This window comes from Mytilus galloprovincialis, chromosome 7 (assembly GCF_965363235.1).
Source record: "Mytilus galloprovincialis chromosome 7, xbMytGall1.hap1.1, whole genome shotgun sequence".
NCBI lineage: Eukaryota > Metazoa > Mollusca > Bivalvia > Mytilida > Mytilidae > Mytilus > Mytilus galloprovincialis.
This window is the reverse complement of record NC_134844.1, coordinates 69,471,544-69,498,939: the sequence shown is the minus strand read 5'-3', so window position 1 is coordinate 69,498,939 and position 27,396 is coordinate 69,471,544. Positions and strand designations below refer to the sequence as shown.

At 32.5% G+C, this 27,396-nt stretch overlaps 1 protein-coding gene across 1 annotated transcript in view; it reads left to right on the top strand.

Moving 5' to 3' along the window:
* The window catches only part of LOC143083560 (oxygen-dependent choline dehydrogenase-like), a 32,866-nt gene extending 11,262 nt beyond the window's left edge, over positions 1 to 21,604 (top strand). The window contains exons 2-13 of the mRNA XM_076259816.1: positions 813 to 874; positions 1,787 to 1,927; positions 2,580 to 2,785; positions 4,497 to 4,686; positions 5,910 to 6,038; positions 8,444 to 8,565; positions 14,223 to 14,390; positions 16,039 to 16,189; positions 17,157 to 17,311; positions 19,847 to 20,021; positions 20,227 to 20,455; positions 21,035 to 21,604. Of these exons, the coding sequence (XP_076115931.1) occupies positions 1,789 to 1,927; positions 2,580 to 2,785; positions 4,497 to 4,686; positions 5,910 to 6,038; positions 8,444 to 8,565; positions 14,223 to 14,390; positions 16,039 to 16,189; positions 17,157 to 17,311; positions 19,847 to 20,021; positions 20,227 to 20,455; positions 21,035 to 21,176 (1,806 nt within the window). The 5' untranslated portion in view covers positions 813 to 874; positions 1,787 to 1,788 and the 3' untranslated portion in view covers positions 21,177 to 21,604. The remainder of the gene's footprint in view (positions 1 to 812; positions 875 to 1,786; positions 1,928 to 2,579; positions 2,786 to 4,496; positions 4,687 to 5,909; positions 6,039 to 8,443; positions 8,566 to 14,222; positions 14,391 to 16,038; positions 16,190 to 17,156; positions 17,312 to 19,846; positions 20,022 to 20,226; positions 20,456 to 21,034) is intronic.
* The last annotated feature ends 5,792 nt before the right edge of the window (positions 21,605 to 27,396 follow it).

Genomic DNA, 27,396 nt, shown 5'->3' with positions numbered 1-27,396 from the left:
GTCGTATTAACTTGAAAACACTGCTTATTTTTCGAATTGTATACGTCTGGCATGGATTGTTTGTCCAATTAACAAAATGCTTGTAAGCTTCATATACAGAATCTTTACCAACACTTTTAAAGTTGTCTATGATGCTATATCGAATATGCATTTATAGTATCCACATAAGGAAATATGGTATGAAAGCCATTGGACCAACTATTCACCAAAAACAAAAGGACAGTGATGCTGTTGGTCAACGTACGGCCTACAGCAAGGATCCCATACCGTATTGTGTGCTGTAAAAAGGACAGAGATGCTGTTGGTCAACTTACGGCCTACAGCAAGGATAAAATCCCATACCGTATTGTGTGCTGTAAAAGGCATCGGAAGCAATCAAAAAATCCTCAACATGTTATATTAAATATAAAAAAGAAGATGGGGTATGATTGCCAATGAGACAACTATCCACAAAAGACCAAAATGACACAGACATTAACAACTATAGGTCACCGTACGGCCTTCAACAATGAGCAAAGCCCATACCGCCTAGTCAGCTATAATAGACCCCGATAAGACAATGTAAAACAATTCAAACGAAAAAACTAACGGCCTTATTTATGTAAAAAACAGAACGAAAAACAAATATGTAACACATAAAACTTTACAACATTTACAAGCACACTGAAGTTTTTATTTACATATGTTACGATTGTTATCCCACGAATTAAAACACAAGTTTTACATAATCTGTTTACCTGCATATACTTGTTGATTTATTTAACCATATAATGTTAAACCAATTGCATATACACTACATTTATCTTCTACAGGTGAAAATTATCTGTGGCAACTTCACAACAGCATCGAATGCTAAATTGAATTATTAGATAAGGTAAATTCTTTTATTTTTGAGTTTGCCTTTAACATGTTAAAATATTTGTTGGTGCAAATATCTATTGTCTATCTTTATTTTCGTCAAATGTTTAATTAACGAACAACTGCCATATTTCCAATTCAAACGTATATTACGATGCATTGGGTTTCTTTTATGAATATAATATTGTAATACATGGGTATTTTGGTTATGCATATAGACAATGTTTTGTCAATTGCTAATACTTTTGCTACAATGTACTATGGTGTTCATCACCTAAGCTTATATATTTAGCATAGGAAAACATAATGTGCTTTGTTGACTCGATGACAAACTCTTAAACTAAATTTGTCTTTATAAGTACTACGCAGGTTCAACATATCAATAGTTCAACATTTTTTGTTTTCACTATATTCTGGTGTTTTGACAGATTTAACGTAAGTAGATATCAAAGGTACCAGGATTATAATTTAATACGCCAGACGCGGGTTAATCCCTTTTATTTATTCAAACGATTCAATTTTTAACTATTTGTACGACATGTACACACCCTTTGATACTTCACCAGAATAACTACCCGAAAGCAATAAATACAACTTCTTTTTACTGGATTATGTATATACTGTGGATTCATTATTATTCGTTGGATACCAACTTCTGTGGATTTCGTGGGTACAGTTAAACCACGAAATTAAATGTTCAACGAATGATGAATTTAAGGTTTGTATGCAGACTTCAGCAAAACTACGAAATGAGATATCCACGAATATGCAAATTTTCCAAAATCCACGAAAATTGGTACCCACGAAAATCAATGAATCCACAGTAATGAAAGCTGTTAATTGCATACTGAAAATATTAATGAACAAACTTAAATATACTTCCCACAAACCAAATCTTATTTTTACAATTGAATTTTGTTATTTCAAGCAATGTTCCTGGGATCCTCTATGCTAGCACTCTATGCCAATGCAACACTGTTTAACTACCTATCAACACAACTGCCTGCAAAACAAGATCCAGATGGAATCTTTGATCAGCCTTTCAAGAAGTACTACAATTACATCGTAGGTATGTGTTTATATAACAAGTATAGTGTCTTACTGCTTAACGTGTTTTTACTCTGCAAAACAAAACCTTATAAAAACAAGTTGACGTCGAAAATAGTAAATTTATTTATCGATTGTCAATCGGATAACAAAGACAAAAATCATGATACATATGGTATGTTTTTAAAGGTCAATTTACTCGTGTCATTATTTATAAATTTAGTATTTGAACTCCGTTTAAAAGCATTTGAACGATTTATCCCAGTAACTTTTTTCATATTTGCCTTAGCACACAAATAGAGACTGGTATGATTAATAGCAATACAATATGAAAATAAATGAAAATGACTACATCAAACAATCATACGATAAGAGACTACTTCGAGAACGGACGCAAAATGGTCAAGAAACAATTTCATTTGCAGCTTACTGTAAAAATATTGCTACTAATTGTGGATTCATTTAATTTCGTGGGCATCAATTTTCGTGGATTAAAAAAAAAACCAGCATTTTCGTGGATATTTGATTTCGTGATTTGCAAATCTCTTCATACAAATCCTATAGCAAATGTGTAGTTCGTTGAACATTTGATTTCGAGGTTCACCTGTACCCACGAAAACCACGAAAATTGGTATCCAACGAATCATAATGAATCCCCAGTATTTGTTTTATAGTTGGTGCTGGATCAGCGGGTAGTATTATTGCAACACGGTTGTCCGAAGACCGAACAAATGTATTGTTACTGGAAGCTGGAGGATCGGATCTAGAAAACGAGTTTACCCGAATACCATTACAATGGCTAAGAATATTAAACGCAAAGGAAAATTGGAGTTATGACACAGTACCACAAAAGTATTCTTTTATGTCAAAGGATAACCGGGTGAGTGAGAATATCTTACAAGGTTGTGTTTGAAATGTTATTTACTATTCCATATTTCTTCCACGGTGGGTGTTCCGATATTTTTTTTAACTTTCAGTTTTGGATAGACTGTCTGATTATACATTTTCATTACCTTAAATTTTAAACGTTCACTAGATAGTTTATCTTTTTGATATCAGCATTCCTTGTATATTCACACATCTCTCTTGCATTGAATTCTGTACTGTTCGATCATATCGGTATGCTTTTGGAGTGGAACGGTAATTAACAACAACTGATCTGAATTGCCTGCAAGCGAATTGTCTTACTGAATTTACTGCAGTAGGTATGCCTGAAAACTAACAGAAAGACTCAATATTATTAAAAGATTCAATCTTTCAATAGCTAATCGAAGTGACAACAAGTACAGTGTAACCTATGTTATCCGACACACTGGGAGACCAGAAAAAAATGTCGGATTAAGCAAGGTGTCTGATGTTCAGGTGTTGGATTAGGCAGGCAACACTGTATACAGTAGGCAATCGAATAACAAAGATTCATAAACAAAAAGAAACCGAAAGGAGGACAATACATATTGTATGTATCGCCAATCAATAATTGCAAAAATCAGCAACACATATGGTTTATAAATACCTTAATTTAAAACAGCCGAGTCTTTTTCATGACTTGAAAGTTGTTGAAAAAGAGTTTCGTCAAATAAGAATTCGCTGGTTTTTTGGTTGTCACTGTCTTTTTGTAACACTTATGTTTTTGCTTTTTGATTTAAACTTAATCAATTGCAAAACATTAATTTGTCTTTTAAATATATTCTTGCGACACGTCATCTTGGTGCAAATAAATTGAGAATGGAAGAGAGGAATGTGTCAAAGAGACAACAATCCGATTAAAGAGTAGAAAACATGAGTCTTTAACAAAGCGAGAAAATCCCGCAACCGGGGCATGTTTCAGCTTGCCCCCAAACAAAACTGTGTATTAGTTCAGTGATAATGGACTTCCTACTAAATTTCGAAATATGAACTAAAATTCAAAATAACACATTACTAAAAAGGCCTGAGGTTCCTAAAATTGGGACAGGCGCAAAAAAACAACTTAATATGCTTTTGGCTCGTGGGTCAACATTGCCAATTTTGCATTATGATTTATTACGAAATATACAAATGTAACTACGTGTATATTCTTCAGAAAGAAAATAATAGAACAACCCACAAAACAAAAGAGTAATAAAAAAAATTGAAAACCTTTAAACTAATTCTGCGTGACCTCACTCTCTGACTTTTGGTTCAATTCTAGTTATTTGAAATGATTTTCACTTAAGAATAAGCTGCTGCTGTCGAATATATATTACATATGAATTTGTGTGGTTGCATTGTTTAAACATTAATGTAGTGTTTATCAAAATCTACCAAGTCTTTGCTTTTATATTCTCATGATTCACATCCGGCATCTTTTTTGGGATTTAAGTGGATATCGTATTGCTCAGTCTAAAACTGTTTGCCTTTCAGGCCTATTACATTTTTTATATGAATTTTCTGAATCATATTCGACTTACTTTATTTCAACGTGGCTTTGGTGTCTGCTACCTCTCAAAATTCAAGTTCAATAAAATAGAAACTATTTTACGCTCTCGAAATAGTTAACTATACTATGTCTACAGCGACCTAACAAAAATCCAAATAAATATAAAAAATAATTTACATTGTTTTGTCAATAGAAGACGAAAGGCCATTGTGGTAAAGTGTTGGGAGGTACTAGCAGTATCAATGCAATGTACTACGTTAGAGGAAGTCGTCATGATTATGACAAGTGGCAAAAAGAGGGTTGTACTGGATGGGGTTATGACGATGTTTTGCCATATTTCAAAAAATCAGAAGATATTCAAATTCCAGAGCTTATTAATTCCTGTAAGTAAAAATAGTAATTTGAAATATATGGATGATGTAACGAAAATAATGAAAACCATAATCATGTATTTTTATAAGTGTAGAGTTGCAAATTTTGTAAATTATGAACTCAATCTGTGAAAGTGCTTCAAATATTTAATGCGTGCAATACACGCACAATATGTACAATGATGTACACTGAAACCTTGTAGTAGCTATGGGTTTTGTTCTAGTCATGTTTTTAGCTCACCTGGCCCAAAGGGCCAAGTGAGTTTTTCCCATCACTTTGCGTCCGGCGTCGTCATCCGTCGTCCGTCGTCGTTAACCTTTACAAAAATCTTCTCCTCTGAAACTACTGGGCCAAATTAAACCAAACTTGGCCAAAATCATTATTGGGGTATTTAGTTTTAAAATGTATCCGGTGACTAGGCCAAACAACCAAGACGGCCGTCATGGCTAAAAATAGAACATAGGGATAAAATGCAGTTTTTGGCTTATAACTCAAAAACCAAAGCATTTAGAGCAAGTTTGATAGGATTAAAATTGTTGATCAGGTCAAAATATATGGTAAAGTGTTGGGAGGTACTAGCAGTATCAATGCAATGTACTACGTTAGAGGAAGTCGTCATGATTATGACAAGTGGCAAAAAGAGGGTTGTACTGGATGGGGTTATGACGATGTTTTGCCATAAAAATTTTCATAAAATTTGTAAATTTTTACTAACATTTTCCACTGACACTACTGGGCCAAGTTCATAATAGATAGAGATAATTGTAAGCAGCAAGAATGTTCAGCAAAGTAAGATGTACAAACACATCACCATCACCAAAACACAATTTTGTCATGAATCCATCTGCTTCCTTTGTTTAATATTCACAAAGACCAAGGTGAGCGACAGAGGCTCTTCAGAGCCTTTAGTCAAATATATGCAGTTGAAAAAAAGAAGAAATACCATTACGGGAACATAAGAAACCTTCCTTTCTATTCAATATAATCGTCCTTATCCATGACGTTTTTCTATACATTTCCCGTCATTATTTAAAGTCAATCAAAAGTGCTGAGCCTATTGAAAAGCTTGTTTTGTTGAAATTGGGTTGTTATCCTAAATATGCATGAGATATTAAACATTACACAAAAAATCAATCGCTTTAAATTTAATGCACATTCAATGTGTATTTGACATGTACATCTATGGTCGGAAACTTTCTTTGAGTAAAATATCTTTCGAGTTTCTATATTGTAGCGTATCATGGACATGGAGGTCCCTTGGTAATTACAGAAGGACACACGGCACCACTTGAGTTCTTTCATAGGTTAGCAGCTAAGGAAAAAGGTTTGCCAGTCACTGACTGTAATGGTTTCAATCAAATTGGTAATTGTTTTTCAAGCTATAAAAGATAAAACTATTGCTAGTCTAGTGTAACTCTGAAAGTAAAGTGTATATTGAATATCTAAGGAATGACGATTGCATATGAAAAGAGTTAGTATATGGCCCCTGCCATTCAAAGTATAGCTATCCATTTACAATAATTTCAAAAGTATGTTGATATGATGTATTTAATTTAGAAATGAACAGACATTTATTAGTTTTTTTGTTGATCTCTTCAAGCGAGTTCGTCGTAAGTTGTTCGGGTAATTTGTAATGGTTTCTATCATCATTTTCAACTTAAACACCAACTGATTTGAATTAATGAATTTTTCAAAACACTTCATTTCATAGCGCTATTTTTGTTTGTTAATGTTATGATCCGACAGACATGTTGGTGACTATGTTGAACGCATCTATCCCATCGAACTAGGTTAAAGGATACAACAGATAAAGTTATATGGAACGCCAAAGCTGTCTTATGTGGAACTCTGATATTACTTTATGTTGTTTCATTATTAATTAATGATATTTTGTCTTTACTTAATATGGTTTTGACGTTGCGTAATGATGTTCTATATAACTCAATATGGAATAGTCATTACTTAATGATATTTCGATATTACACGATATGGTTTCGTATTGACTCGATATAGTTTTGCCATTACTCAATATGGTTTTGTCATTACTCGATGTGGTTTCACCATTATTTAATATGGTTGTGTCATAAGTCAATGTGGTTTTAACATTACTTGATGTGTATATGACTTAACGTAATGTAGTTGTTTCATTACATGATGTGGTTTTGTTATTTCGTAATGATGATTTGTCTATTCTTTATACGGTTTTAACATTACGTAATGATGTTTCAAAATTTGACGATTTTACACTACATGATGTGTTTGTTTCATTATTTAATTTGGTCTTGTCATTCTTTGATGTGGTTTTGTCATTCTTTGAGTGTGGTCATCCATCGAATTAGTGTTCAAATTAAAGTTCGGTTAATGTTTGAGTTAAACTTTGAGTTAGTTTTCGAATTCAAGTCATGCTTAAAATTAAAGTTCTAGTTAGCATTGAGTTTCGAGTTGGACTTTGAGTTTGAGTCACATTTAAAGGCAGAGTTCTAGTTTCAACTTTGAATTTGAGTCACTTCTTGAGGTGGAGTTTTAGTAAGATTCGAATTTAAGTCTCATATAGATTAATAAAGATTTCGAATTGAAGTTCGAGCTATTTTATATGTCTTTTTGAGTTCGTAATTAAATTTTCTGTCGCGGAACAAGGGTTTTTGTTCGGCCTTCCAAAAAGAGGGCTCCGGGGTATGCGTACTAAATAAACAATGTTACAGTATACAAACCGCAACATATGAGTTGAACTAAAGTTAGATGTGGTGTGATTGTCAATGAGACAACTATCCACCAGATCGTTTAAATGCAGTGTATGTAAGAAATCATATATAGGCAATCGTATAGCCTTCAACACTCCGTATAGTCAGCTACAAAAGGCCACCATGCACTATGTGAAAAAAATCAAACGAAAAAACTAACGGTTTAATTTACAAACAAACAAATATGACACATATGTATACAAAGACAACAAATGAGCTGCGTGCTCCTGACTTGGGGCAGGTACATAAAGAAAGTGCACGTGGCGGAGTTGAACATGTATGTGAGCGATAAATCCTAACCTAACATCGGACTGTTACAGAAGTGTAACAGCACAACACGAGAAAAAAAATATAAACTAGACAAAGTGATGCCCCCGCACTCATTTAACTGCTTATACCCTGAAAAGGACAAAGTTAAATTTTTCTCCCAAAAGAGGAAAGATAATAAAAAGTAAAAACCCTGACGACATGCACACCTTCAATACATGTAGAAACAGCCAGCAGAGTGATAAATTCCTCGCATTCAAACTAGGAGAAGTTATCTGGAAACACTCTACTTATGCAAGTAAATTTCCCCAAAAATGACAAGTTCAATTTTCTCCCAAAATAGCAAAATAAAATATTAATAAAAATTAAACCCTGACCACATGCAGTCTTTATTTTTTTTATGTTGTTTCTTGTGTACTATTATTTGTCTGTCCTTTTTCATTTTAAGCCATGGCGTTGTCAGTTTATTTTAGATTTAGGAGTTTGACTGTTCCTCTGGTATCTTTCGCTCCTCTTTTTGAATTCCATTGGCAACATTCCAATGCTCTCTTATTAATAGTATTGTATCATTCTAGATCTGGAATTATTAAGATTTGACTACGCTGCGAATGACGAAACATCGGGTAATGACTCCTAAATTAATTGATACATATTCAATTAGGTTTACTTAGTAATGTTAATTTAACACATTTGCATACAACATGTTCAACAGAGACATTTCATATTTACCTTCTAGTTGTGAATTTGCTGTTTTTCTTAGGATATTGTGCCATTCAGGCAAACGTGAAAAACGGCGAACGGTGTTCTACAGCAAGTTGTTTTCTAAGACCTAAATTGCACAGAAGAAATTTACAGGTTGCTACCAACAGCTACGTAAGGAAGGTAAGTGTTTTAATAGAGAATTCGCGATATCTGACTTTACTAACGTCATACATAAAGTATACGTAAGAAATCACAATTAAGACTGTATTTGAGATTGAATTGTCTCCCTTTTTCCAAAAAAAAAAAAAAATGCATTCAGCTATAATTTCGCCATTATCTTCATATTTTTCTTAATCTAATTAGGATATTTGAATTAAGACAACATTGTTGTACATAGGGAAAACGTTTAATTTCAGTTAGGGAATCATGAATACATTGGACAATTAAAACAATATTAAGTCTTTTTGTTTATAAGAAACAAACCGATCAAAAACCAGATACAGCCCAATGCCATTAATGGACTTTTTTATGCTTTATGGTCTGGTGCGGTCTTTTTGGAATGTTTTCGTCTTTCATTTGTTTTTCATACTTCGTCATCCCGGGCTTTAATATCTCAGATCGTTAATCTATATCCTAGCTTAGACTATTTCTTACGAGTTATTTAGTGTGAATTGTTGCAACTGTCTTTTTAAATTGATTTTTACCGACTGCTGTTGCATCACTTTCTAAACTTAGGAGAGCATTTTGAGTCGGTAAACATGTTTGTCCACCGCCATAATTTATGCTCGGTCATATGCTACTCAGTGCTTGACTTTGTTGCTGTTTATAATATTTGTGTTTGGTTCGCACATGTTTGCTTTCTCGTTTTAATTCCCTTGCCTTTCCCTTTCCAAAATAGCGATTTTGTCAGTGCATAATTAATCGATCTTTAAGCGTACATGCACGTCTTCAACTTGAAAAAGCAGTTTCGATTTTTTAGTATTTATAGTGATTCTGGTAACTTAAAATTATTGACCATTAAATCTTAAGAAAAATAATCGTAATTAATGGAAGCAGAGGAATGTATAACGAGCTGATATCCAGTTTAGGATTCAAAAACTGAAGACACTGCTATACATCTGTTGTACTTTGTTTAAAATGCCAAGGGTTAATTATTAAGTCAAAGCATATTATCATTAAACTATTGTAATTGAAATAAAAAATCTCAAAATACAAATATCATCTCACTTTGTTGACCGTCAATTCACGATTTTCAAACCAAAATAGGTTGTATCTCTAATTTAAAGGTGTGTTTGACGTATAGTTATCATAACTAGTATTTTGAAGGTTTTTTTTTCTCCGGAAAAAACCTTCAGATATACCTTATAGTCAAGTCAGAATCAACATAGAATGAAATTCAAAACAGTGTAGCTGTGGCCATTGATTGACACATTAAAATCATCCATTGACTGGGACAATTTACGTGAACGTTTGTCTGTAACGACCACTGTTCACGACGTACCTACGATAGACATTTAAACTGTGGGGTCACCAAAGGTTTCTTAACGCCTTTAATTATAAAATAATTCGAAAAATTAATCAGGAATAACCTTTGTGTTTTGATTTATATAATTGATATAAATCAAAATATCGTGTTATTTCTGATTAATTTTTCGAATTACTTTATTTAGGTCTTGAGAACCTTTGGTGACCCCATAGTTTACGTGTCTTTAAAAAGTACATAGTGAGCATTGGTCGTTACATACAAACGTTCACCTAAATTGTCCCAGTCAATGGATGATTTTAATGTGTCAATCAATGGCCACAGCTACACTGTTTTGAATTTCATTCTATGAGTGAAATTATAAAAAATCAAAAGATAAATGTTTATGGTTCAGATACAAAACTTCACGCCAACATATAAATGTGTCGTATATCTTGTATCAAGATAATTCTTGTTTGTTTATTGTCGTCAGTACATAATTAAGGCAATCTGAAATTGAGCCCTTGGTCTGGACTAAAGCTAAAAATGAAGTCTATACGGTAACCAATAGTTGCTTAAAATCAACATTATTTCCCCTGATAGTTAGCCATCTGATTGTTAATACTGTTAGATATCGACGATTCATCTTTTGTGGTTGTACAAAGGATTTTTTTTAGAGTTTTTTTTTTTTGGCTTCATATATATACTTCATCAAATTGTCTGTACGAAATAAAATGCCCCTCCGCACCAAATATTTAAACACATAAAAAGATGGTTCGTTCCTTCTATGATGTTAACATTAGAAAGAAAAATAATGGAACATCTGAGTTGCTATCTCCTTGCCATATTCTACCAAACATCTCTTTAAACGAGTATCTACAGTAAAGTTGAACATATAAATAACGAAAATATATCTTGGGAAGAATTTCTTTATACGAAATATCGAATGAAACAAGTGTGGACACAGACTATTGTGGACAGTATCCATCATATAAGAGAATTACTCGGTCAAACTCATAAGACCCAAACAAATTCGAACTTGATCTTGATTTTATCATGGACATTTGCCAGCCAGACGATACCACCAGATAGACCACCAGAAAGACAGATAAATAGACAGATCAGACCACCAGAAAGACAGATATACAGACAAATAGGACCACCACACCGACAAGACCATCAGACAGACGGACCGACAGGCATGACCCCCAGACAGTCACACAAACAAGACCACAAGACAGACACGCAAATAAGACCACCAGACAGACACACAAACAAGACTACCAAACAGGCACAGACAGACAGGGCAATCAGACAGACAGCAAGCCAGACAAGGCAACCAGACAGACAGCCAGACCAGACCACCAGATAGACAGAAAAGACCACCATACAGACAGACAGACAGACAAGACCACCAGATAGACAGATATACCAGATAAACAGACAGACAGACAGACAGACAAGAACACCAGATAAACAGAAAAACAAGAACACCAGATAAACAGACAGACAGACATACAAAGACAACTAGATTAGACCACCAAACAGACAGACACACAAGACCACCAGACAGATATACAGAGAAGACCACCAGACACACAAGACAAACAAGACCACCAGACAGACAGACAAAAAAGACTACAAGACAGACAGACAAACAAATATAATAAAGTCTCCTACAGGTCCACTTCACAGGTCAGGGACTTATATATCTAGTTAACACTAGATGATTAACGATCTATATCAATCAACAAAATGTGTTATAGCTAATTAGGCACAAGTCCCACACAAATTAATTTAGTTTAATTACCGATTAAACTTAACCAAACTTAAACTAAATCAGCATATCTTTGCGTTATGGCTTTAAAAGTCATATATAAATATGTAACATTACGTTGCTATGAAATAAAGAGAAGAGAAAATATATTTGCGGGTTTCTACAATGTACATGAAATACTGTTGAGACCGAATATCTACAGATAAGCCTTTTTTAAATGATTTTTACAGTTCGTTCTTTTGTTGTACTTTAAAATCACTGTTCCAGGTTAGGGGAGTTCAGTGGTTGTCGTTTGGTGCCGTGTTACATATTTGTTTCTCGTTCACTTTTTTGTGTACATTAATTAGGACGTTAGTTTTTTCGTTTGAATTGTAAAACGTTTTACATTTGTCATTTCGGGGCCTTCTATAGCTGACTATATGGCATGGGCTTTGCTCATTGATGAAGGCTTTACTGTGGCCATTTTTATTAATTTCTGTGTCATTTGGTCTCCTGAGAAGAGTTGTCTCATTGGCAATCACACCTCATCTTTTTTTTATTATTATTTTAATCGAGAAACATTTATCAAACATACCAACAAACGACAAGCACTGTTCCTGACTTAGGACAGGTGCATATAATATATGCTGCGGGTTTGAACGTTTTAACAGGCGCCAACCTTCACCCTAAAACTGAAACAGCAGTATAACATTACAATTGAAAAGACGCACTATAAAATATTAATTGAAAATGGCTTTACTCTTAGACTATAAAAAAATGAATTTAATATGAAATCGTGTACCAGTGTTTGACTGAAATTTCTGCAAATTTACTTTGCATATGTTGTAATGGCTCTTGCTCTTTCTGCATGAAAGAGAATAAACTTTCAGAAAGCCAAAAAAAATAATAATTTTGCAACCATCAGCTACATTTTTTTTTATCTGTTTTGACTCCTTATAATTATAAAATCTTGATTTATTTCCTTGCAAAAACTTCTAAGCTTGTTCAATTTCATGTAGTATGTGCTGCAACGCATTTAAAAAGATTGGAATTGATGACAGGGGACTCTACAAAGATCCTTTAGTAATCTAAATAAATGTTCATCAGTTGACAAATAACATTGCACATTGACGTAACAACTGTAAAATACAAATGTCGTCTTCACCGAAAACTTAAATAATCAATTTGGAAAAAAATGTATATATAACATATATGTCAACTTAAATTAAAAGATACTGATAAATTTCATTTTATCTATAAAAATCGTATTTTTTTTAGCTTACTGTAAAAAAAAAAATATATATATCTGTAAAAACAATCACCGACTTGCCATCTTACGTATGCAGTCAGTGATTAAGTTCGTAATACATAAGTTTTCACCTTTTTAACGGTCTAAAAATGATTTTGGGAAAAGAAAGACAATCCAAATTATTAATTTTCACTTTCATACGTACAATGTATGTTACAATGACGCTTGAAAGGTATAAATAACATGAAGTTGACATGGTATACGTACAAATACCATTGTTAAGTTACATTTAATGTATAAAGTAGATACTTATGTCGCTTGTGTTGTTTTCTCTAGTATGTTTTAATATTGATGTATATCTATTTTTGGATCACTAGTTTTCATGTTTAATGTAGTTTAATAGTTGATCTATATTAATTTGTCTTGAACATTTTATTACTTCAGGAATAATATGAAAACATCAGAAAGTCACATCTTTATATTCTGTATGGTTGCGTCTATTACTCTTTAAATAAAAATTCGTGAAGCTTTCAGACTTAACTATATCCGACGTTAAGTATATTAAGTTAATTAAAATATCATGAGCAGTTTGAAAGATGAAATATAGATCAAAATATAGATCACACTCTTTTTGTTTCTTCCGGAACACCTTGAACTTCATTGGTGTTAAGTTGTGCAGCTTAGTCTTAAGTTTATTATGTAGCTTTTTTTGGAATTGTGTTTTTTGTCTTTCCAATTTTGTCTTTTTTTTTTTGCCATGTCATTATCATTTCAACGGAATAGTTCGGGTTTTTCCTTCTGTCTCATTGATATAGGCACGGGAATATCGTATCAACTAAGGGATTTACACTCCGTAAGCAGGCTCTGTTGAAATGTTGCTAAATAGAAATTGAATGTTGAAGCTGAAATCATCTATTGTATCATAACGTTTTGTTTCCAACCGACCCTCGTTGTCAATTTCTTAGATGTAAGTCAAGATATGAGGCAGACTGTTGAGTACTTTGTCTCAAGTGCGTTGGGATAACATGTAATTCGTTGTAAATTTAGCCTAACAATGCTGGATCTTCAAATTTGCGATATATTACTTGTTTGTTCTTCCCACAGCGAGATTCAAACCCTTGCTTCTGTGACATCGTGGCTACACACCTTGAACGTGCTTTTCATCGTCGGATTTAATTAGGGTCGTAGCACAGTACATGATGTATAGGGGCACGTAGATGGTGTACCTTTGAGATTAGGATATCTATATAACAACATTCGACTAATGGAAAAAATATAGAGATGCTCTTTTTGTAAAGAATACTTTTTATTTCTTATTTTGCAAACATAATTACGTGTTTAGTAATTAAACACATGTCATTCACATATAGATTATTATACGAAATGGTGAAGCCAAAGGCGTTGTTGTAATGAGAAATGGAAAGAAGACACGAATATATGCCAGGGAAGAAGTTATCATTTCTGCAGGAGTGTTTGGATCACCAAAACTCCTGTTATTGTCTGGCGTAGGACCAAGACATCATCTGGAAAAATTAAAGGTAATTATCAAACTGCAGGTATTATTTCTATATCCAATTTAGTACAAAATATAAAGCCTGTAAATAGTTATCAAAAGTACCAGGATTATAATTTTATACGCCAGACGCGCGTTTCGTCTATATAAAACTCATCAGTGACGCTCAGATCAAAATAGTTATCAAGTCGATTTTTTGGGTAAAATATAAATCTCTGTTGTAATGGTCAAGTATGCAATAATAAAAGATAACAGCCATATAATTCAGTATACAAGACGATCATTTCCTCTACATGATACCAAGCCAATTACAAACGTGGCAAATATTGAAGCTATCATTTACAATCTGCACAGATTATTATGTATATTTTATTGTTTTCATCGGACATTGTACATGTTGTAGTAGTTAAGCTGTGTTGTCTATATGGAATATAAGCTATGCAGATCCAAATAGAAACCATAGATTGATTGCTACAGGTTTCCCAAACTGTCAGCCTTGCTTGTAAACTTTATTAAAATGAATTATTTGTTGAACAAGATAAAAAAAACACTAACAATTAAAATTAAAACAAACATACATCATGTATACCTTCAATTGATTATTTAAAAGCATATTGTTTAACTAAAAAGGTCACAAAACATACAAACAAAGCACTTCTTAAATATAAAACAGGTTTGTGGAAAAAAAAGAGACGAGAGAAAAAAAGGCAGACCAATATCCAATACAAGCATTTAACTACACGGTCATTACTCTAAAACGTATTTCTATATGTACATGTATCTCAACAAGACTAATGACAATCAATGGATACATGCACGTGGTATAAGATATCAATACATTTACGACGGAATCTCAAAACATATAATATATGTGAAAATTATAGCATTAGCTTAAAACCGCTTCTCTTTTTAAAATATTTTACAGATTTTGAGAATTTTTACGTAATTATCACAACATCCGAAACACACAATATTGTTATGTTGAAAAGTCATGTTTCAGGATGTCAAAGCCTTTTGAGTGGATAATATAAAGAGGAATTGAACATTCTCTAATTTAGAACTTGTAATTGAAAACTATGCCAAAAAAAAAAACCCCACAAACTTCGTCTATATAGATATAGTTGTCCTCATAAAGTAGGACATTAACATTCTTGCAACGCTGTCAGAATAATGAAACATATGGAAAGTTTAATATATTCATGAAATTCAACGGACATTTGTGAAACAAAATGTATTAATATATATGAAAGTACCTGTAATTATATTCCATTAAAAAGACCGCTCTCAATGATATGGATTGCAGTATCACATTATATCCCTCATAACTACTCGGTAACCACATACCATGTGTTTCATTCAAATATGTTTGGTATCACTTTTAACTGGGGAGGAAGCCGGAGTGTCCGGAGATAACCACTGACCTTTGCTAGAAAAAAATGACAACCCTAGTCTATTAAGATTGGTTTGCTGGGTTCGAACTCACAACCTCAGTGTTGACGTGCTAGTGATACAGTAGTCGGACCGCACAGTGTTGGTTTGCACAAGATATACTACATTGCTATAGGAAGTACAGTATTTCTATGATAATAAACTTCTTTATCATTACAAAAATGCAGTGTCTATGGTAGTGTTCCTTTATATTTTAATCTCAATCTGATGTTTTGTAATGGCAGATACCACTGAAAGCTGATCTACCAGTCGGTGAAGGAATGCAATATCACATGCAATATTATTTCCAGTACTCAATTACTACACCTATAAATATGAACCGAGATAAGGCGATAGACCAGCAATCCATTATGGACTATGTATTTTACAAGAAAGGTATACAAGAGTGAAATACAAATAAAAAATATAATATGACTAACAAAAAACGCACACAAAAAAAAAAACTACATAGTATAGCATATCACATGAAAAAAATCCTGACTTATTTGGAAATTAGAAATACAAAAAAAAAGAAAATCAATAACATACATCGCATGATTTATATAGTCTGATTTGGTTGATGTGTTTATCTCAGTTTTAGTTCGTAACCCGGATTTGTTTTCTCCCAATCGATTTATAACTTTCGAACAGCGGTATACTACTGTTGCCTTTATTTGGCATATGGACAAAATGAGCTGCGTAAAAAATATGTTTATCTACGCGGACAAAATTAAATTACAAAAAAAACGATCTCCGAGGATAAACGTAACGAAAAGTCTTGAGCTAACGGCAAAATATAAAGCTAAACACATTATGGAATGGATAACCACTGTCATTTTTTTGACTGGGTACAGATATTTTCTTATGTTGAAAATTGTGGATTAGCTCTGCTTCTATAGCTAGCTAAACCTCTCATGTACCTCTTTGGATGACAGTTGCATCAAATTTCATTGTATGGACAAATCATTTAATGTGCCTTTGTAGACACTTATTCTTTAAAGAAAAAAAAAACACACTAAAAACCTTGCACATTCAAGGTACTAACTGATGACCTTCATCGTACAATGGTCAAATAATAAAGAATGTAGTCATTATGCAATCGCTACTATTGAAAAGCTTTATACTACAACCCAAGAACCAAAAAAACAGATACAACACCACCAAAAAATTGTTTTGTTTTGAATTACACGTAAAAATCGTTTTAAAAAGTACAGACACTTAAAAGACCCAAAGTAGTTAACACTTTAGTAGACACAATATTTTGTAACGAAACAACATTACATGGAAACTAATTTGGGTTTTTGTTGGAACTAATTACGATTCAATGGACAAGTTATAAACATTAATATGTTATATTATACAGGTATTCAGACACGATCCGGTATTGATGGGACAATTTTTGCACGTTTACCAAAAAATCATGGTCTTGATTCTTTGCCAGACCTGCAATTGACTTTTATAGCAAGAGCATTTGAAGCTGAAAATATTCAATGTGCAATTCAAAGGATGAATCATATGGTATGAATATTTGTTCTTTACACATAAAAGTTTGCAAATAAACGTATTGAAAGTATACATGTATTAATGAACACTATTTCTGTATGCTGATTTATATTCTTGACGCCAGTCTTAGCTTCTTTGAACTAGAATACGAATAACAAAATGAAGCGCAGACTCGGACAAAATGTATTGCCAATGTTGACCAATGGTCATTTAATCCTGTCAAGCTTCAAAATCACATATAAAAAAAACAACAAAAAACAATTGTTTACATTTTCAATAAATGCAATCGTGGTTACCCTTTAAACGATACTAGACTTGCCAAAATATGATAAACATGTCTCCGTCTTACAACTAGTATCACGGTGAGGTCGACTTTTAATGGTCGTTCATTTTTCCTTTCAATTTGAAAACTGATAAGAATTAAAACAAACTAACAATACTATATACTTCCTTACCTGAAACAGACCGGGGTATTTTATTAAGTACGGAGGTGAAACCGGACGGTATTTATCTTAACGCACAACCAAACACAATTTTTTACTTAGAAAACCCTAGAAATAAAAAAAAAAACATTCATAAACACCATAAGAAGCACCATCGCTATATTCAATATTTATCGGTTCAACCTTCATATGTTGTAAATAAGCAATACGGGGAATTTTATTCAAAACATGTAGTATGTTCACGAAAATCAACGGTTAAAATTATAATAAAAGATTACAGACAGTTTATCCTCTCAGGCTTTATAATGATATCATAGGAATCGGTAATATATCTAGAACCGAATTTGGTAATATTTTGATAATGTTTCTTAAACTCTATATACAAACCGTTCACGTAGACGTAGAAAAAATAATAAGACAAAAAAAAAGTAGATTTTGTACTCACTCCATACTTACTGTATTAAATGAGAAAAACTAAAAAAAAAATATGTTCAATTCGGTAAGGAAATAGTTGATATTCGTATCAAACATTTGAAAGAAAATTTTACCCCATAATCTAGTGGAACTCCGTACTTGTCCCGGATGATAAGGCTTCAAAATAATATTATTCTTGTTTAACGTACATCATATAATTAGGTTCTGCAAAAGGAAATCACAAACTGACCAATTGAACTGACTAAGTTTTTCGGAGATGAACAACCACACAATGTTGCTTCCTCTTTACAGGTAAAACAGAATAACAATAAAGTTCCAAGTATGTATTGGCTTCGGAAGCAGCACAAAAAACCTTACAAAAATAGATTTATTTCGTCTTCAAGCCAATTGTCTTTTCTACCTCCTAGTAGTCTTTGTAAAACAAAAAAATCTGGTAACCTTTTTTTTAAATAAGGTCTAGAAAAATCGTGGAATTAATTACTTTTGGTGTGTCAAAAATTAGTTGGAAGTACTTGATAAATTGCTTGATCGTATTGCTGCTTTTGAATTTTTCCAAAGATTTAATTTTTCTACCATAGATACCACTTTTTGTCATTATCCCAATAAGATAAAACTAACAGACCGAATCAAATGAGCAGTACTTTTAAGGGCATTTAAGTAGTCAAAATGTCATCGTTAGGAACTACAACTATAAAAATTGACCTATTTTAATATGGTAACTGCTATTGGTTTTTTACTAGCTAACTATTTTGTTCGCTATGTAGATAACATCTGTCCGTATATCGCAAAGTGATTGGAATCAATAAGAACTAACTGTGCACCACTTACTGCGGAACTGTTTCTGTATCGTTACAGATTACAATGTATGTCTAAAATCAGCAAAGATTCATCGAAACCTCATCTGATATAAAGATTGTATAACACTTTTAGATATTTTGATGATAGTTTAGCTTTTATTAATGACGACTTAAGTATGTAAATTAAAAGAATTATTATCTTAAAATTATTGATTACGATATACATATCTTTAACGGGAAGAATAATACTAGAATTTATTGTAAAAAGTAATGATTTGGTATTTTCTATTATTTATCATGTTCATTATTTATTCTAGAAGATAACGTTCCCTTAGCAGCATCGCATTTCGTTTTTATATCTGGATTTACTCGATACGTATGTTACAAATGTAACATCGGATTTGATTTTAACGAATGAACATCAGTATTACTGAAATATAATCTAGCACTGAATTGATCCCTGCTGATGTTTTGGTTGTCCAAAAGTGTTTCATCAGCTTCAATATTTGTAACATAAATTTATGAAGTTTTCCGTTGAAAAAAATAAAATAATCAATAAATTAGGATTTTAACTCAGGCAAACTTGACATTATAAAGATTTTCACAATCTTTAATATCCCTTTTTGTAAATAGCACAACTATTTTTACACAATTGGCTTTCAAGTAAGTGATCCTTAAGTTGGCAAATCAATTTAAATAATTCCGAAGCAACAAATTTACGAAGTGTTATTTACTTTTTTGTAAATAAATTCCTTTATTTCTTAATTTTCTGACGTAGTACTATTGTGTTACTTTTTATTAAGCAAGGAAATGTTTCACGTAAACATAAATCTATTTGGGTAATGCGTGAATTTTAATGTATATGTTTTTCACAGGGAACTTTCGGTAAAAAGTCTCGATCAGCTGATGTTGGATTTGGAGTAAATATATGTAAACTTCACCACAAAAGCAGAGGAACAGTTCGACTGAGAAGCAAGAATCCAATGGCACCGCCTCTTATAGATCCTCAATATTTATCAAATCAAGATGACGTTGATTCTTACGTTAAAGGTATGTATTTGATATCAGTATCGCTTTTTGACAAGTTTAAAAAACCTTCACATTTAATACACAAAACTATTGTTGTCATTCAGAACATTAAGAAAGACAAGGCTATGGCGATAAAAGTTATTAACTGTAAATCAACCCCTCCCACCAGATCCCATAAAAATAAATAAAAACATTTTTTTTTGTATGATTTTATGTATTTTTCTAGTTATAAGGTATATGCAAGAATTTGCAAACAACTCAGCATGGAACAGCATAGGAGCTACATTTATTAGACAAGAAGAATGTACCGCTTTTTGCAAAGCACTTACTTTTGACACAGATGAATATTGGAAATGCATGATTCGCCATTATGCGAGCAATTCTAGTCATCAAGTTAGTACTTGTAGAATGGGAGCTCTTTATGATAAAACTGCTGTCGTTGACCCATATTTGAGGTGAGAGTAATATATAATTTCTGATTTAATTTCAATATAAGGTATGGCTTGCGATATCGGGACATTAAGCGGCAAAGTGTGTTCTACAGGAAAGAAGGTGATAAAAACATTAACGGTAGCAATTTTGCTGAACCAGATGCGCATTTTGAAAATAAATGTCTCTTCAGTGTTGCTAAAAACCAAGAAAAAATGAAAAATTAAACATGAAAGTCCAAAACTTAATACAGAAGTTAAAGAGCTGGTAGCACAAAAAAGATAAAAAAAAAAAAAAAAAAAAAAAGCCTAATTCGGACAGATAATTAGAGCTATGCAATAGGGAGATAAATTTCTTAATTGAAGATTGTTTCAAAATTTTAAACAACACATTTAAATACATTGTTATCTGTATTTTAATGTCTGGGCTTATGATTAGTATGACAAATGAGAGGAAACCAGCTGATATATATTCCGATTCCGAAAGAAAGTGTGGTAGAACCTGCGTTTAAACTAGTTACGTGATATCGTTAAAACTACATTTTTTTTCAAATTTCGAAATAAAAAAAAAACGATCGTACGGCCATCTTTTATTATTATTTTCAGAGTGAAAGGAATAAAAAATCTAAGAGTTGCAGATTCGTCAGTGATGCGAAATGTTCCATCTGGTAACACAAATGCTCCAACAATGATGATTGGAGAAAAAGCTGCTGACATGATTAAAATGAGCCGATATACAGGACAATAAAATGTAGTTCAGTTGTTAGAAACAATAATACAATAGTCAATTGCAAACGTTTTATTTGTAGATATGTAATGATAAATGAATCAAAATTAAAAAGACTCGTCATGAAAGAACATATGCTTATATTCATCATAATTTGTTACCATTGACATCCAAATTTGCCTTACTTTACTCTCAGACTATGTGATAAGTGATCATTTTCATGGTTATCTTAAAATGAAAGCTACATAATTATGCATAAGTTCATACGGACTGAAAAATAACACAGATGTATTTGATTACTACCCTTGTACCAGTACGACCTAGAATACGTGTGTTATTTTTCCATTTAATATTGTTTAACGGCTGAATATAAATAATTCTAATAACAAGAAACTCAACATTGTATTATATAATTTATAAAAAGGATTCATACCTTTTATTTATAGAAATGTTTTCTATTTCATTGCACATTTTAGTTTAAGGTAAATTTATATTGAAAATACATGTCCAGTTTTCTCAATTATTATAGTTCTAATTAATGGATGTTTTTATAATGGCCCTGTTATATGTTTAAAACAAGGGGCTAAAGATACAAGAGAGTCAGCCAAACTCATAGATCGAAAAAAGTGACGAAGACATGGCCAGAAGTCAAACAGACTAACAATAGCACACAAGACACAACATATAAAACCAAAAACTAAGCAACACGAACCCAACAAAAAAATCGGGTCGATCTCAGGTGCTCCGGAAGGGCAAGCAGATCCATATTTTGACGTGTTACTCATTCTATCACAAACCCGGTAAATAGTATAAGGTATGTTACATTTGTCGATGATGTCTCTTATTGCAAGAGGCTACGCCAAACAATGCCAAGTCATATTGTTATGGAGAAATTGTATACATATACTTATACAAAAAAAGAAATTTTAAAAGTTGTGAAATGTAAATGTAAATATAGTTTAAAGGGAAATCACACTATTAATACTACTAATAATAATTCATTGAAATTTTGCATGTAGACAGATCATACTTATTACGATATTTTAGGCGGAAACAAATTTGGGGTCACCGATGTTGTTTTCGAGATATGACGTCATCAAAACTTAAAGAATCGCGTTATACCAAAATTTAGAAATAGCGCTCTAAATTGCTTTAAAATGGCAAAATTATTGAAAAACGATTTTAAACTGGAATATCAGATACAGTTAAATGTTATTTGTACCTTAAACACATTTGATTGTCTCTGTTTCCTTATTTTTGGAGGCCTCTGGACATTTCCCGCCATTTTAAATTGCTATTCATAATAGATTTTTCTTGAAATCAAAAAAAATCTACTAATGTTTTTCCCTTCAAACTTATACATAAGTTGCAGCTTCAGGAAAGATTCTAAAAGCATAGATAAAAAAGGGGGTCACCGATGTTTTAAATCCGTTAAAACGGAAATAGTCTTATCGACGAATTTTGGCGGGAACTATAAACTTTTCTGTTAACGTTATAGAACGACGTTGCTGGCATAACAGCATTTCTTGCAACGCTTGGTCTGAATTAAAATATAATAACTATATCATGATTGAACATTTTTTTTTAGGTATTTTGATTATTCATTAATATTTTTATCAATCTATCGAATCGTTAAATATAGATACAGTAACATTTTATTGTAAAAGTAATTGTCAACGTTGAAGTCATCTTTAGTATTTCTTAATTGCATTTGTTGTATGGGAAAAACGAATGTTCGTCTCCGATGATGCCGTATTATGCAAATAAATTTTGGCTTCCAGGTAAAGAATCTTCTATCTCAGGAGACCGAAGGTATCCATGCTAAAAAGTAACACGTTCCTTTTAAACTGCACACAGAATAATTTCACGAGCTTGTCCATTAACACCGTGTAGATAAAACCTGAAATGCCGTGTTTAAAATGCCATAAACTCAAAACGTTTATAAAAACTATTTTCGTAAGGAATTAAAAAATGGTTAACGTTTCCGTAATTACACAACGCTTCATAAGTGAGTTATTCGAACTGTGGAAACCATTTTTTGTCTGAGTTCTTTCACCCCGCACCCATTTTTCATACATCGTTTCGTGTACATTGTACATAATATGTTCAGTGTTCATCGCCTGGGTTTGAAAGCTTTATGTATTACTTATATATGATATTTCCGTTCGATTATTCGCGCAACCTTGGTACGTTATGAAAAATACAATGCATCTGATAATTCAGTGCTAATACAGATTGACAATAAAAGACACACATCGTTATATTGATATCAGGAACATATAATGTTCCCAATTGATGTAATAAATAAATCTTTTAACTTATAATAAACGGAACTAGTGTTTTTTCTTGTTCTGTTACATCTTTCCATAGGCGGATCCAGTGGGGCCCTATGGGGCCCGGGCCCCCCTTTTCGTGGAAAAAATATTTGGTTGATTATATAGGGAATCATTGAAGCATGACTGGAGCCCCCCCTTTTAGGTCAGTCAGCGGGCCTCCTTAGGAAGATTTCTGGATCCGCCACTGCTTTCCGTGTTTCTGTGGAAAAGTTGATATATTTTATCTAACTCTAGTTTTTTTATCAGATGACAAGTGAAGTGTTGATAACATTTGTAGACATTTTAATGAGTACGAGTTCAAGTTAGATTTTGAGTTTAAGTTCGAGTATCATTTTGAGTTTAAGTTCGAGTATCATTTTGAGTTCGCATATTAACTCTAGTAAGAGTTCTAGATAAAGCTCGAGTTCCGCTTAGAACTGGCAAGTTATAGTATTACTGTGAGATAATATGAGAAGTTTAGGTAAGAGTGAAAATTTTGAGATCCGATATTATTGATGGTGAGATGTTAATAAACTAGTATTATATTATTGTATATCCGATGAAATTAAGAGAAAGATTGCAGTTTCTATTTTCTGTTGGTGCACCTCTTTTTCTTTGAATGTATATTCTTTTATCACATTTATGTTTCAATATGGTATATATACTTTTGTTTCCCAATACGGATTAACAATAGGTAATTTGAAAATAACTAATTAATTGTGTGTGCCATTTTCAGCACTCTGATATATCATGTTGGTCATTATTTTTAAAGAACCAAGGTGTCAAGAGAAAGTCAGCTGCCTTTGTATTAAAAAAAATCGTAAGGGTTCCACGGAACCCAGTGTCTCGCCTTCTTTTGCTGTTAACTCCAGAACAAAAATGAGGGGGGAAACATCAATAAGAATATTCCGCTCGATACTATCTTTTCATTGTAAGAAGCTTCTGTCCAAGATTGGTAAAAATTAAGGATAGTTTATGAATCTAATAAATGCTTTTTAAACTTTAACTGTAGACTGTATGTAATATTAACTGGAAGAAACACTAAGGTCATATATAAGTAAAATACGGATAAACAGGTACAAAATTTTAACAAAATTTCCTTCTAGATACTAGCTTTTAATCATAAACAAGCTTCAGTCCAAGTTTGGTACAGATCCAGAATAGTATAAGAAAGTTATTAAAATTTAAAAAAAACTTTAACCACAAAGTCAATGTATTGTATCCTGGCAGAAAACCTAAGTCTATTTAGAAGTAAAATACGGAAAAAATGGATATTATTTTTTCAAAATTAACTTCTCGATACTATCTTATGATCATAAACAAGCTTCTGTCCAAGTTTGGTAGAATCCAGAATAGTTTAAGAAAGTTATTCAAATTTCAGAAACTTTAACTACAGAGTAAATATTTGTCGCCGACAGAATGTATGATCGCTATTTCTCTTTTTTGACTAAAGTCGAAGGCTCGACAAAATTGTTGTCCTTTTCAGTCATGATCGGATTCCGACAATCTCTATATGTCACTGTTTTTTGAAAGGCAAGTGATCACATTGAGAGATCTGAACACGCACCTACATCTGAACTACTAGTTTTCACCGTCTTTTTCTTAATTTTTGCAAATATTTTAGTGGCAAATATTACACGAAATTCAGCAAAAAAAACCCCAATTTTCTATATGAGTTGAATATTCTTTTACAAGACGGACCCTTGTGTGATGGTTACAGTTTAGCACTCTGAAAGATATGTTACTCTACATAAATACATGTATTTGTGTGTTAAATGTTTCTCTTGTCGGTGACTTGTAAAGCCAAATATACAGTGTGGAACTTTTGTTGTGGTCATCAATAGGACCAAAATAACTAGGCATAGTGTTTGATATTCCCATATTGCTATGACGTATAGCGGTCGTATGTTTTAATCTGCTGGTCGTACAGTTTTCTACATGTAGCTACATTTTGAGAAATACAACAACATATATATTTTTTTGGTGCTTCAATTATGTATTACAAAGCATAAAAGAAAGATTGAGTATGATTTAAATTTTCATTGATTTCGACAGCAAGCAACCGATGTCAAAGTTTGTATGCTTCTTACAGTGATTTTTAAATGGCGTTTTTCTTAAATAACGTTTGATATTTCAACAAATACGTGTATATGATTACTCTACAAAGCACTCGTGTTCATGTATTTGTGCTCCACCTACCCAAAAGATAAAGAAAAAAATAGAGGGAAAGAGAGACGTAAGATACCAAAGGAATATTTTAGGAAAGATGGATAACACTTGGATAATTTCTGTAAATAAATAATATTTCAAACACTTCACACATTAACGGCCAGTGGCAAGTTAAATACATATTCAGAACTAGAACATATTGACTTATGAATTTTGACCCTGCTTTGTATAACCCGACAGGCTGAGCCGGATTAATACAAATGTAAAATTAAGTTTTAATGAATTGTTTATACATGTAGCATAGAAGACTATATAGTAATGACGTTTCATTGGATATGAGAATACTAACAGTCGACAGAAACTCCTTGTTCTTGTTTACGTCCCTATGCTGGACAGAAAACTACAAGTTCTGGAAGCTGTACGCTTATATGCTGTTTCTCTTGGTAATAATATATTGGTATTTTTTTCCGGAAAATATGCGCTGAATCCCACATACCGCATCACGACGATACGCTGCCAACAGCTGGGTTACACTAATGACAGGACGGTTGCCCGGATTGTGACAGGATATTCACCGGAACTTTCTTGTTATTTGATAGATTATTTTAATATTTGAATACCTTAGAGATACTAGACTATTTTTTTTATGAAAATCTAACAAAAATAGTTCAAAACAATATTTTTGAGCAAACAAAATTGACCAGACGGATATCACTCTATGTACGCTTTACGTATATTGAACTGATCGACAAAAAGTGTTAATATCTCTTTTGATTTACAATATGTTTTCATACCACTAAGAAATCTGCGAGATTAATAGTTATCTTACATGAAAATTTAAATTTTATAGTAAAACAAATTGTTTTCCTAAAAAAAAATAATTGACCGGACGGATTTCATATTCGCCAGTTTACGTGTTGATTATATTGAACTGATCGACACAAAGTTTTAATATCTCTTTTGTTTTACAATATTTTTTCATACAACTAAGAAATCTGCGAGATCAATAAATATTTATTTGAAATTATATAAACTTTACAGTAAACTTATGTTGTACTGTTACACCACTGTCCCAGGTTAGGGGAGGGTTGGGATCCCGCTTACATGTTTAACCCCGCCACATTATTTATGTATGTTCCTGTCCCAAGTCAGGAGCCTGTAATTCAGTGGTTGTCGTTTGTTTATGTGTTACATATTTGTTTTTCGTTCTTTTTTTTTTTACATAAATAAGGCCGTTAGTTTTCTCGTTTGAATTGTTTTACCTTGTCGTATCGGGGCCTTTTATAGCTGACTATGCGGTATGAACTTTGCTCATTGTTGAAGGCCGTACGGTGACCTATAGTTGTTAATGTCTGTGTCATTTTGGTCTTTTGTGGAAAGTTGTCTCATTGGCAATCATACCACATCTTCTTTTTTATATTAAAAAAAAAATGAGTTCAGCGAACGGTAATTCATATCAAGACCATATCAAGACTACTATCGGCTATTTTTGTTGCCATACATTGTGATTGTGTCCATTTCAAGTAGCATTTTCATTGTTGCACTTAAATCAAAACGTGGTTTGCTTTCTTCTGCTTTAGTGAAACGTCCCTTCGAGCGGGTCGCCATTTTAGAAATTAGCAACCACTGCAACGGAATCGAAAACGGCGACGTCATAATACGGTCACGACAGTATAGCGGCACCGAGAGCGATGCGTATAAACAATAGTGTGATTTCCCTTTAATTAGTTGTCCTATCTAAAGCAATTATTTCTGGC